Source organism: Lygodium microphyllum, chromosome 16, assembly GCF_053477565.2.
Source record: "Lygodium microphyllum isolate KBCC chromosome 16, Lygodium_microphyllum_v1.1.10, whole genome shotgun sequence".
In the NCBI taxonomy this organism is placed as follows: domain Eukaryota; kingdom Viridiplantae; phylum Streptophyta; class Polypodiopsida; order Schizaeales; family Lygodiaceae; genus Lygodium; species Lygodium microphyllum.
Genome location: NC_141150.1, coordinates 133100660 through 133112344, shown reverse-complemented (window position 1 = coordinate 133112344; position 11685 = coordinate 133100660). Strand labels below are relative to the sequence as shown.

Here is an 11685-nt window from a genome sequence, read left to right as displayed (position 1 = left end):
CATAAATAGACATACACATTAAACGCATACATGCACAAACACATGCATACACATATATGCATGTGATCATACACAAAGCATAGAAAAAACAAAAAATAGTGCAATGTATCATTTACACATTCGTGTGTATTATTAAATATATATCTTGTTATTAAGTCCCAAGGAAGTCACATTGCAATCTCATCACACAAAATATTAATCCTCTTTTTTTTCTACATTTTTTCCCACCCTCCCCTCAATAAGTAAAAAGGGTACATGCACATAACCCACCCTTCTTTTTCATGTTTTTTAATAGTTTCTTTTAATGTACTTGACTATATGTATAATAATTAGTGAGTATAATAATACAGTAATGTACTTGATTCTACATCAATTATTACTATTAAATTAATGTCAATTATTAATAAAAGATTTGTACTTATATTTTAGTTAGTGTATTATACATATATGTTATTACTTATAATTTATGAGAGAGAAGATGATGATGATGAAATCCTGAATATAATTTATGGATTGTCCTATTTCTATAATGTTATAAGGTCAACATGTAAGGATAATATCTATGTCATGATAGGCTCAATGTGAAAAAAAAATCACCATATATCAATGAGTGAACACAGCATCCTTATATATTTTATTTTCTAACATTCAACATTATATTAGTCTAAGTTACCAAAGTTGTTGAAGTTCAGATTAAGTTTTTCATATCAACTTTCCATGAACCCTCTTGCCACATGAAATGCGCCTTCGAATGCCAAGAGAATCTAGGCAAGGAACACATAATTACTTTCTAATATATGTAAATAGTCAATAAAAAGGACACTATATAATATACTTGATTTTGGGATGTGTGTATAATAAAAAATTTATAATTCGAAATAAAAAGAGGTACAATACATCCATAGACTCGGTAAGGATGAGGCTTGAGGCCAAGGTATAGATTCTATCATTATATAACAAGGTTGAGAAGAAACGGAGAAATTTATAAAACCGTAACAGGTGCTTCGAACAGTCAGTCATCCGGCACCTACCAATACCAGACACCAAGGCCTTCTTCCCTTGGGCAGGCCAGAAACGCAATACTGACATGCAGGCTAGCTCTTGTTAAGTTTGTTGGTGCCACAGTCCAAGCAAGGGAAAGCAGCAACGAGGAAGGCAATGAACTTTTGTTTACGACTAATGGAAACAATAAGTTACATGCCTGTGGGGAGTCTCAGTGACGCCAAAATTCTACTGATATGGGGTTTTCCATATCAGCTTCTAGCCCCTGCCTGCTACTTTTGTCTGTTTGTACTACAACGTGGATCAGAGAAGCCTGTCGAATCTGGCACAAGCTAGTGACGATACCGCTCGCTTCATCGAGTAACAACTCGCCTCACAAATGTCTACATCAAAATCTCTTTCCTTCCTCGAAAGGCAAGGATCACTACCACCTACCCGACAAGTCTTAGTTTATCTTTGGCTTTGCTTGCCTTGGCTTGAACCAAAGAAATACCACGATCAGCACAAACACCAGCCCGACGCCAGTGGTCACCTCGTAGCCCACCTCTACCTTCCGTTGCCGTGTACAGTGGATAGGATGCAGCTCTGTGATTGTGTCGTTTGTAGCCTTCACAAATCTATTCCAAACAGACAAGACCACCTTTGAATGTGCAAACCTATTATCAGCATCAGTCTATAAAAAAGGTTGCTGACAGTTTGTAATGAGATGCATACCGGTTGGTTGCATCCTCCAAGTGGCGGAGTGACCTCAGTGCATCTGCATAACGGAGGTCTTCCATACTGCTAGCAATCTACATCCAGATCCAGTTAAGCATCAGGTATTGTCTGCACAGTAACACTTAAGTTATGTTCAAAAGCTAAATTATTAAATATACCCGCTTCCAGATGCTGACTATTGTATTATAGTTGTTGAGGAGAATGTGCTCCTGCTTTCGGAATGTTTCAAAACCTTCTTTGTCTGCTCTGGTCAAGGACACGTGTACTAAAAGAGTTTAGTCAGCATGAGCGCCAAACAGCCAGTCCATCTCCCAAGCCAGTGTAAGCTTTAGTAGGATGCTCTTGTCATTCACCAACCATAAAGTTTACCCTTATCTTATAACGCTGCCCCATACTTCGACATTCAAAGCAGTTTTTTATTTGATGGAACACAGCATGCACAAACAAGTTAAAGGATACAAGTTGATTCTTTGGCAAGACGTTTGATGGCCTCATTCATTGTGTCGATTGACTCATCCAGCATAGTGACAATGTAGCTTCTTGCAATAGCATCAGACTGAAACAATGAAACTTTTGATCCCAATGATATGCTCGAAAAAACATGAGGGCCTGCGGACCATCTCCAATCCTGAAAAACAAATGATTGCATTTTCTAATATGGATTTTGCAAGCGAAACCTAAATGAGAAGTAGTTTTCCATGCCATGCTTTTACATAAGCTTGAAGTTTCAGTATACCTGATCCCCATTTTCATGAGCTTGATTATAGGTGAAATGCGAAGGCAGCAATCCTGCTAAATGTTCAGCTGTCGCTGCTACTGTGTCTTTCAAAGGGCGGCTGTGGCAAATGAACAAGGATACCAGTAGTCACTCTATGCCCAGAGATTTGCAGGTGAACTAGTGAAAGAAAAATACCTACCTGAGGTCCCACATTATTGTCTTGCCGTTGCACTGCAGATGGCTTGCCCAAGAGGCCTCACCTGATTGAACAACTAGAACCATGTCTGGCATAGCCTTGGCAGTGTAATGTTTGTCAATAAGAAGGGGCTCACCTTCTTGTACAAACCAAAATATTGGGACCTCCAAAGTAGACCTCTCATGTGAACCTGGCCATAAAATCACAAAACATGAAGCCATTTAGATCACCTTTAGAAGACAGCGACTTGAACCACCTTTAGTTAAATCACACACATTTTGCACCATGGAAAGCAGATGAAGAGCATGCAAGGGGGAATAAAAAAAGACTATCTTCAATGCATCAACGGCTTGCTTAGACAAAAAATGTGTGAGAAGAATAAGTTCTAGGAACCAGAATCCTGACTGATCTCATGCTATATTTTGAATAACATTACATGAGACACACTATGCGATGAATGCAGCACAAAATCCATAAGATGCATCAAGTCGTGTAGCTAGTCAGTCAAATTCAATTTCCCAAAATCTAATATATCATCCAACACAACTGAAATACATACTAGTCATTAAACTGGTTTCACTTATATGTTGCAGCTGGTGCTGCAGAATCAAGGAATCAACGTAAAGGCGTGTGGTTGTCCTGTAAGTTCCATTGACCAGAAGAATGGGAACAGCAGCAGCCCGCCTTGCTACTGAGAAGGACATTGACAAAGCACTGTCCTCAGAGAGTGCAAGCCTGCACAAACATGAGCAGAAATCCCTCAGGGAACTTTGCCATGAAACAGATGGTCACATGTACTAATTTAGAAAAAATCAACTTCCAAGGTATAAACTGAAATCACACATAGCTATCACTCACACATAAAATAAATCTATCCAAATATTGGGACCTTCCAAGGATTTACTAAGTATTTGGTGCGTTGAAAAACTGAACCTGAATTATCTAAATGCATTAACAACCACTCTTCTCAGAATCAGCACACCACACACACACAACCACACACACACACCCCACCCCCCTCCCCAAAAAAAACAAAAAACCAAATGCCAAGAAACGGAGGCAGGCCACTAGAGCCAAGATGAGAGATGATAATGAAGATGCCTCCAAAACCCCCCCAAACACAACCCATGGCTACAGACGAAGCAACCCAAGCTTTTGATCCAAGGCCACATCCCATCCCAGCCAACTCAGATCAAAGTAGGAACCAAGTGCACTTCAGCAATGGAGTCTCTGGCTACACCTTTGAACCCGGAGAGGCAAACCCTTATGAGCTTGGACAAAATGAGTCAGAGGACAAAGCCTCAAATAAGGGAGAGCATGAGGGAGTGCTCAGAATATGGTCCAATCAAGGTAACTTAGTGCCATGGAAGGAAACCTTGCTAGTTGAGCTTTGGAGAACTCTCCAACTCACTCTTAAGGTGAATGTCTTTGGACTATGGAACCCATTGGGACCATACTCAATGCTGACAAGGATTGAGATCTTGGCATTCTGGCCGCAAGCAGTGCAAGGAGTTGTCATCTCAATCCTATGGATCCGTGACACACCAAGCACCACACATATGGGCGTCACCCCAAGAACTTCAAGGATACCTCTACTTCCGCAAACGAAAATCCGGTCTAAGTGTGACGACTTAGTCCATTCCCCTCCAAGAACCTCAACTCCAAATGAGACTAAGAAGAGCTAAAGAGGTGCTATGCACCAAGACCGCACCTTCCATGCGAGAAGACAAGCTGAACCAACCGATTTATATAAGTACAAAGCGAGCAAGAAAGATCCGGCAAAGAGGCCAATGAAAATAGCCCAAGTTCTTGACTTGGCGATGAGGGCAAAGCGTCTTGGCAAACGAACCAAGAGACTCAAGTCCCCAAGGCCCAAGGAAACAACACAAAGAAAGGGAGGACGAGTACGAGGAGACACTCAATAGACTGCCTACCTTAAGGCGTGGCATAACATGGCGACAACCGCACCACCACGCCTTGACCCCAACAGCGCGACAACTTGAAATCGTGTTAAGACCCCAAGTCGTAGTGCAGCAGACACTAACCAGCTTGATAGAAAAGGCTGCATTAAGACCCCGCTAACGAGTCACTCCTAGACCGGTGGACACCTAACCAACTTGATAGCATAAGCTGTGCTAAGACCCCAGAATGAGTCAAGAAACCACCCTTAGATTGCTGAGGACAGCAATTCATTAAGCGGGGGTGAGTGTAAGGGTATGGGCTTTGTAGCTATACCATGGCATTGGAGCCAGAAATACCTATATAGGGAGTAGCAATGACTCTGAGCTCAGCTTGGTTTCCACTCTACATGTGATTCCCTATACTCAGTGGTGAACCCTCACATGCGGCGTCATGAGGGTGTAATCCTGAGATGTGCCTCAATGATATCATGAATACAAAGATTCCTTATTGATATATCTTGTGTGCCATTCCGCTGTGCCTTTTTGAGCATATCAGCATGAAAATCATAGAGAGTAGCATGCTTCCTTTTTGCTGCTCTTCTTTACTAGCAGCACTTTCCACGTTTATAACCAGTGACCTCTCTCAAGAATTACTGTCTGCTTTGGTTTTGGGTTCAAGAAATGGGTATGTTGAGCTTGCATTGAACAAAAGATGAAGCAAACCAAACAGCTTCCACCAATGAGGTAGGATGAGTTTTAGGTGACAGCACAAACTCACGCTATTGATTACTCATAAGATGCATACAAGAAAACCCTATTTATTAAGGGCACAGATCCAAAGATTACATAAGGACTTCAACAGCTGTTGATTAGGGCAAATTTCAATGAACCGTTCATGAATTTCCTGCACTTCATTTTTCTTCTCATTACACTATCTCAGATACAACATAATTGTAGCTTGCCAATGAAAAACTGTTAAGAATGTATTAAAGGTCGTTACATTCTAAACTTTTTCCTGTCAGTCAGATGGCAGCAACTAAATAAAACCTACATAGCTATCACTCACACATAAAAATAGAAGATTTGTGATCAACCCATGCTGCTTCTTAATAAAGAACAAATCACAACACTTGGCCTAAAAGTTTTATTACATTCGCACAGTATATTGTACTTTTTGACCGGGTAAAACGACTCCAGCAAGCATGGACTTCAAAGTAGGTACATCCAGAGGTAACAGATCAATGTGCTTTACTTTCTGCAAAATGATTCAGATTCGCAAAAGTAGTCAGTGAATACTACTATCTGAATGTCACCTTTAGTGTTCAGAGAGACTTGAGCCAGGTATGATTCACATTTAATAAGCAGAGTTAATACTAAATAACACCCAGTTCTTACTGCTTATCTTATTAATGCATTAACACATGCTTTTCAACGATTCAGGATGATGAAGTCAGAGGCAACAGGCTGCAGCTCTCTCTTCAGAATCTCTTGGGTGCATACTTCACAGATCATAGAGCAGTTTGCTTCAGGATGTCAGAGAGAATCTCACAAGCCCTTTTGCAGTCACAGAGATACTCTGTCCAATCTTAGGGCCATTCTTATAGCATAAGTCTACCGAAGTCCCAGAGACACTATAGTAAGATATCGTTCAGGGATACCTAAAGCACCCATGCACAGGAGTTGATCTACCAATGTGTAACGAAGCCCTCTGTTGCTGGCAGAACAGTGATGTATCATGTGAAGCAGTGAAGGCAGCTAAAGTAATTAGGCTCAGAAGACACACACTGACTTTATTCCCACTTCATTTCTGACACAGGTTTCAGGTAGGATATCATTGGCAAGGATGTAGCTTGGCATATCTACAAAGCAAGACAGACAGATGATTGAATAGCAGAAGAGCCACCCATTGATAATATCATTCATAGAGCCAGGCATCATGCATTCCTATGAAGCCATTGAGAAATACTGTAAGGACGTCAACAAGGATTCCATGATTCTTAAAAGAAAACAACCTTTCTTTCTTCACAAAGGAGGTTAGGTTCACTGGAGACATGGTGCAGAGCCATTGCAAGCTGATGGAACGAATGCAAGAATTGATAAGAAGACCACGTTCTAGGTCAATGGTAGCTACCTTGCACAACAAACTCCAGGAGGCATGGATTCATACTGACCAGTTAATGTCATCCTCTTTCAGTTTCCGTACCCTTAGGATGCATTATACAACATTTTTACATTACAGCATAAAAGAACCATTTCAAGAAGCATTGCTGCAAAAAGACCATACCTCTTGTGTAATGACATATATCTGGAAATGAACCTTATCATAATAGTGAAATGCCCCATCTGCTGTTGAAGGGGTGACTACATGCTTCATTGAGGACCATAATGTTGCACCAAGATTAGCGAAGAACCAGTCTCGAGCCACAGAAAAGTTATATATATGCTGCAAAACAAATGTCATTTTAGAAACACTCAAACATCATCCTTCCCTAGTTGCCTGTCAGCATACTATCCCAACTATTTTTTGATAGACTCTAATCATGCATGCAATTTTACCTCCTAAATATCAAGTACTGCACTTCGATTTACAGTGAACATAAGTGCACACACCCATGCCGTGTCCCCCAAAACACCCCCCCCCCCCACGTGCACACACCCATGCCGTGCCCCCAAAACACCCCCCGCCCCCCCCCTCCCGGGCCCTTCTTTTCCCCTTTCTGTTTCAACACCATAAGAAACAAAATTCATTGGCTTTGCAGGGAGGACCTTGACATCCTTAGCATCACTAAATAGATTCCAGTGCTCAATTCGCTTTAATGCATCTTCTGCTTTTTTCTGGTAAGTCTCATTGTTATCCTCTTGTTGTAGAGCCATAAGCTCTTCTTTCAAGTCCTCCAATCGTTCTTCCAGCTCTGCACATAGGCTCTAAAAACTGAGCTGAAAAGTTCTCATGAAAGACAACCTTTTCTGAATAATTATACAGTGACATGACTCTCACCTTCACAAAGTGAAACTTTGGATCTTCTCCCCACACAGTGTTTTTGTGCAAAAAGTTCATATATATCGATCTCTGCAAGTAGTGTGTCAACCGCATGTGGATCCTCCTGCATTCAAAATCACAAACCAGCACACTCACACAGTCAGAAAAGATCCTACATATTTCAGTAGATCTAAAAACGAAGTCCAATTTACAAAGCCTTCTAAGCTAAGTGGTGCTATCATTTGCAAGCCAACTGTTAGTAGAATCTCTTCTTTGGCAGGGAATGTTGCACATAAACTGTATCCACAGAAGCTAGTGTTACTTTACAAAAAGACCATATTGCAGATCATAGTAACCAAGCATTTTGCATACACGTGTGTTTCATTAGAGTTAAGCTTATTCCCCAGAGTTTGACCCAAAACTACTGTACTTTGAAGGTGCCCCCGCATGTCACTTACCCTCATACTACTTAGCCAGAAATGTCATACCCTACATATACATATATGAAGTGGCATCTAATGCCTCCAAATTCAATTGTATCACCGTGCCTTCAAACTTCAACTGCACTTCTTTATGTAAAAGCCTATGTCAAAGTTATGAAAAGTCCTTTCTTGGTAGCCAAGAGGACATTGATTGCAGTTGCAGCAATCAACCAACACTCCGAAGGAGGCCTCTTTTGTCATTCCAGATGTTTACCGAAAGGAGATAAGAGGGTTTAAATTCTCTATGAGCTTGGTTTTGTGAAAACTTGAATTTGCTATTGTCATTTGAAGGGCAAAGGCTCATCTTTTGATCTTAAGATAGAACTTTACAGGAGGAAAATCCCTGTAACAGATGTAAAACCTGCAAACCTTTTAAGTAAGCTGCTAAAATAACAGAACCATACATTAAAAAGCAGAGCTATAATTCATTTCTGCAGTAACAAATATAGCTCACCTAAAACAAAGAGCTAAACTTACCTCCTCAAATACAGAAAACCTGTCCTGAACAAGCAGTTGAAGATCCTCTTGAGCATCCTCTTCAGATGCTGCAAGCAAATAAGCAGGAAATATGAGCAGCACATCATCAACTCTACATTCAACTTGCACATGCAATGAAGGTTCACCTTCATCATGAACTGAAAAATTCCCCAGTAACTTATCCACAGAAGGAAGAGTTGCCTCTGTCCTGATACCTACTCCACCTACAGATGGACCCCATGAAAAAGGCCCCGCACTTAAGTCAACAAAAGCCCACCTGACAAGCCATGAGCACTTTCAATGCACATTGAAGCGAAAAAGATCCAGGAAAGGCAACACTTACTTCAATCTGAATTTTTGGAGTAAATCCAAACTAAACATTATGTAGCAGTTTTTTTAAAAATCAACTTTTAGTGTGCTTCTTAATTCTTGATCCTGATTCTTTTTCTTACATCTGAGCCAGTCAGTTTGAGAACAGTTTAAAGGTTAAACGAAAGATCATATAAAAATCATCTACCAATCACGACATGGGTAAAAAGCAAGCATAAACAGTTTTACATGTCTTGGAAAGATTTCTCATAACAAAACTATGTTTAGTACCCTAGAATACCTACGGCACAAACGTACTAGTGTGTGAGTGGTTTTCGTGATACATGTACAATACCTACACGGTATCTTGTACAGTCAATAATGAGGCTACCAGATGGGACGAAAGCATTGATTAAAAAATGTCTATCTTTTTCTTTTTGTAATTAAGTGGATACTCTAGTGGTAAGCCCGTTTCCAGGTTCAAATCTCCCTTTTTAATTCCTATACTAAATGACTGTGCAGATGTAGGAATTGAACTCAAGACCATCTGGTCACCATGCGTTGAACTTAACCAACAGATCTCTCTCTCTCTCTCTCTCCTCTGTAATAGGTAATTGTATTAATTACGAAAAAACACAAGAACAAGATTGCAAGATTACAAGATGCAGGATGGCTCTAGTCCCCATTGTGCATAAAAGATACAAAGCCACGGAAAAGGAACAATGGAGATTGCCGTATGCCAAGGAACTAAATTATCCCTGACCAAGATATCAGGATGCTATAGATGGTCAAGTGGCCAATAAATAAGACCCTTAAGCTTCACAACATGAATGCATTGCGAGTGACTGAAATATTTAGCTCTTCCAAAAACCCAATCAAGCAGACCCATCCTTGTGTCCACCACCACAAGACAAATGTCCAAGAGAAGGGCATGAAAAAAAAATTATCTTGGTTATTTTGGACTAAAGATGACAGAATAAATGTCTGAAGTCTAACTAGCAATGGTATTAAAGTATACAAGATGATTACTTGAGGGTAACATGCCAAAAATTCTATGGTATATGCCTCATGCACAATATGCATTACATTATTTAAGTTACAAGTATATAGATGGGACTGGATACATCATACATAATCATACAAATAAGACAAGTATAGGCTTGAGAAAGGTTGAGAGAGGGAGACTGTGTATGTGAGAGGCTTGATCACGAGAGAGAGAGAGGTTTGAGAGGGAAAGATGTGTGTGTGTGTGTCATGAGGACATGTATTTTTGAAACCTGACTTAACATGTGGATTAATTTTTAATCACATGGTTCAGTAAATATTGCACATGTGAGGTGTAACTGGGATTAGAGTAAACTTACAAGCCCGGGACCCGAAGAAATCACCGGATGTCAAAAGCAAAAGTTGATGTAAGTTATGCGGCATAGGTACTTGGTGGTATCTGGTGCTAGTTGGTTGGCCTAGGTCATTCATTTGGCCATAAGTGTCAATTGGTGACACTAGAGAAGTGGCGTTTAATGGTACCTAACGCCAATTTGATGGTCAAAGATGGCGCAGTGACATTCGGGAATGGAAGTTGCCTACCAATTTAATTATTGGCCAGTTTGATTATTTTTCAGCGCACTATTAGAATAACTTTCAGTATTTAAACACTAAAAATTAATATTTAATTATGGATAATGCTGGAAAAACCATTTGGGAAGGCTGCTACTTGTCCAAAATGCTCATGCAAGACTGAAAAACGTCTTTAGAGACTAGAGAGGCATTTTAGCGTATTTAGCCTTCAAGAGAGAGGGAGGAGATGCTGCTAGTCTGATTTGCAACCATTGGAAAACCTTCAGAGGCAGCAAGGGGCAGGAGAAGACCAATCAATAGCAAGTAATAGCATCTACAACTTGTTGAGACACGGCAACAGTAGTAAACGATCGATTTTCTTCAGTTCTTTGCATCTGCAAGCTGTCAAGATAGGGCAACAGCAGTAACTGTTAGATTTTCTTCAATTCTTTGCGAAGAAAGTATGAATTTTCTCTCTCCTCAGCATTTTCTCTTATCTCCTAGCCTTTCTACAACTTTGCTCCCAAGATTAAAGCATTGATATCACCAAAGGCTGAGAAATTTCAGATTTCTCTCCTATAAACCTTAATCTTCAACAGAAATTACGGTTTAGCAACAGCCTCCGGAAGCGTGCCAAAAATTGGAAGCTCCAAGACTTGGATTCAATAGGATTGAAGCCTTTTTTAGTCAAATTCAAGTGGAGGGACCAATAAATCAATGAATTTGGGAAATTTTCCATCTCCATCAAAGTGGGTGAAGACCAATTGACGACCTGAATCAAGGGACAAATCAGATTGAAGACTTGTTGGTCGTTTTGGACAGCAAAGGGAGTTGGAATACTGAAAGGAATTGGGAGAATCCCATTGTACATCAACTTTTTCTTCAATTAAGTTAAATAAATACCAAAACGGGTGTTAGTTTTGGAACCAACAGGGTGTCTATCGTCCAAGATTGTAAGTTAATTTGCATTTCTCAGTTTTATAATAAATGTTACTGTTGTAACTAAGTTGTAATTAGGGAATTACCACCCATCCACGGAATGAAGGCTAGTTACTTTATGTGTGTGTGTGTGTGTGTGTGTGCACGCGCGCATGTGTGTGTATGTGAGAGAGAGAGAGAGAGAGAATGTTCACCTAGCAAAGCAATGGTTCCTACCCTACATGCCGCCTAACCTGCTAATTGTTCCCCTATTGTCACCTTGTGCTTTGCACGCCACATGCCATCTGTGCATCTGTAGCTTGCTTGCCATGCTTGAGCCAAGGGCCGAGAGCCGGGGGGGGGGGGAGTTATGTCCACTTGGTCTACGCCCCCTCCTAGGGCCTTGTGAGATTGTATTCTACATCGTC

At 40.5% G+C, this 11685-nt stretch overlaps 1 protein-coding gene across 2 annotated transcripts in view; it reads right to left on the bottom strand.

Annotated features, from left to right (window-relative positions):
• Window positions 1-804: 804 nt before the first annotated feature.
• LOC148023454 (uncharacterized) overlaps window positions 805-11685 on the bottom strand; it is a 198657-nt gene continuing 187776 nt past the window's right edge. For both annotated transcript variants that reach the window (XM_087696424.1, XM_087696423.1), the window contains exons 13-25: window positions 8620-8750; window positions 8474-8541; window positions 7533-7638; window positions 7301-7446; window positions 6819-6977; window positions 5686-5789; window positions 3193-3368; window positions 2637-2823; window positions 2456-2555; window positions 2179-2347; window positions 1878-1960; window positions 1717-1793; window positions 805-1619 (exon numbers count right to left, since the gene is read on the bottom strand). In XM_087696424.1, the coding sequence (XP_087552550.1) occupies window positions 1448-1619; window positions 1717-1793; window positions 1878-1960; window positions 2179-2347; window positions 2456-2555; window positions 2637-2823; window positions 3193-3368; window positions 5686-5789; window positions 6819-6977; window positions 7301-7446; window positions 7533-7638; window positions 8474-8541; window positions 8620-8750 (1678 nt within the window). In that variant the 3' untranslated portion in view covers window positions 805-1447. The remainder of the gene's footprint in view (window positions 1620-1716; window positions 1794-1877; window positions 1961-2178; window positions 2348-2455; window positions 2556-2636; window positions 2824-3192; window positions 3369-5685; window positions 5790-6818; window positions 6978-7300; window positions 7447-7532; window positions 7639-8473; window positions 8542-8619; window positions 8751-11685) is intronic.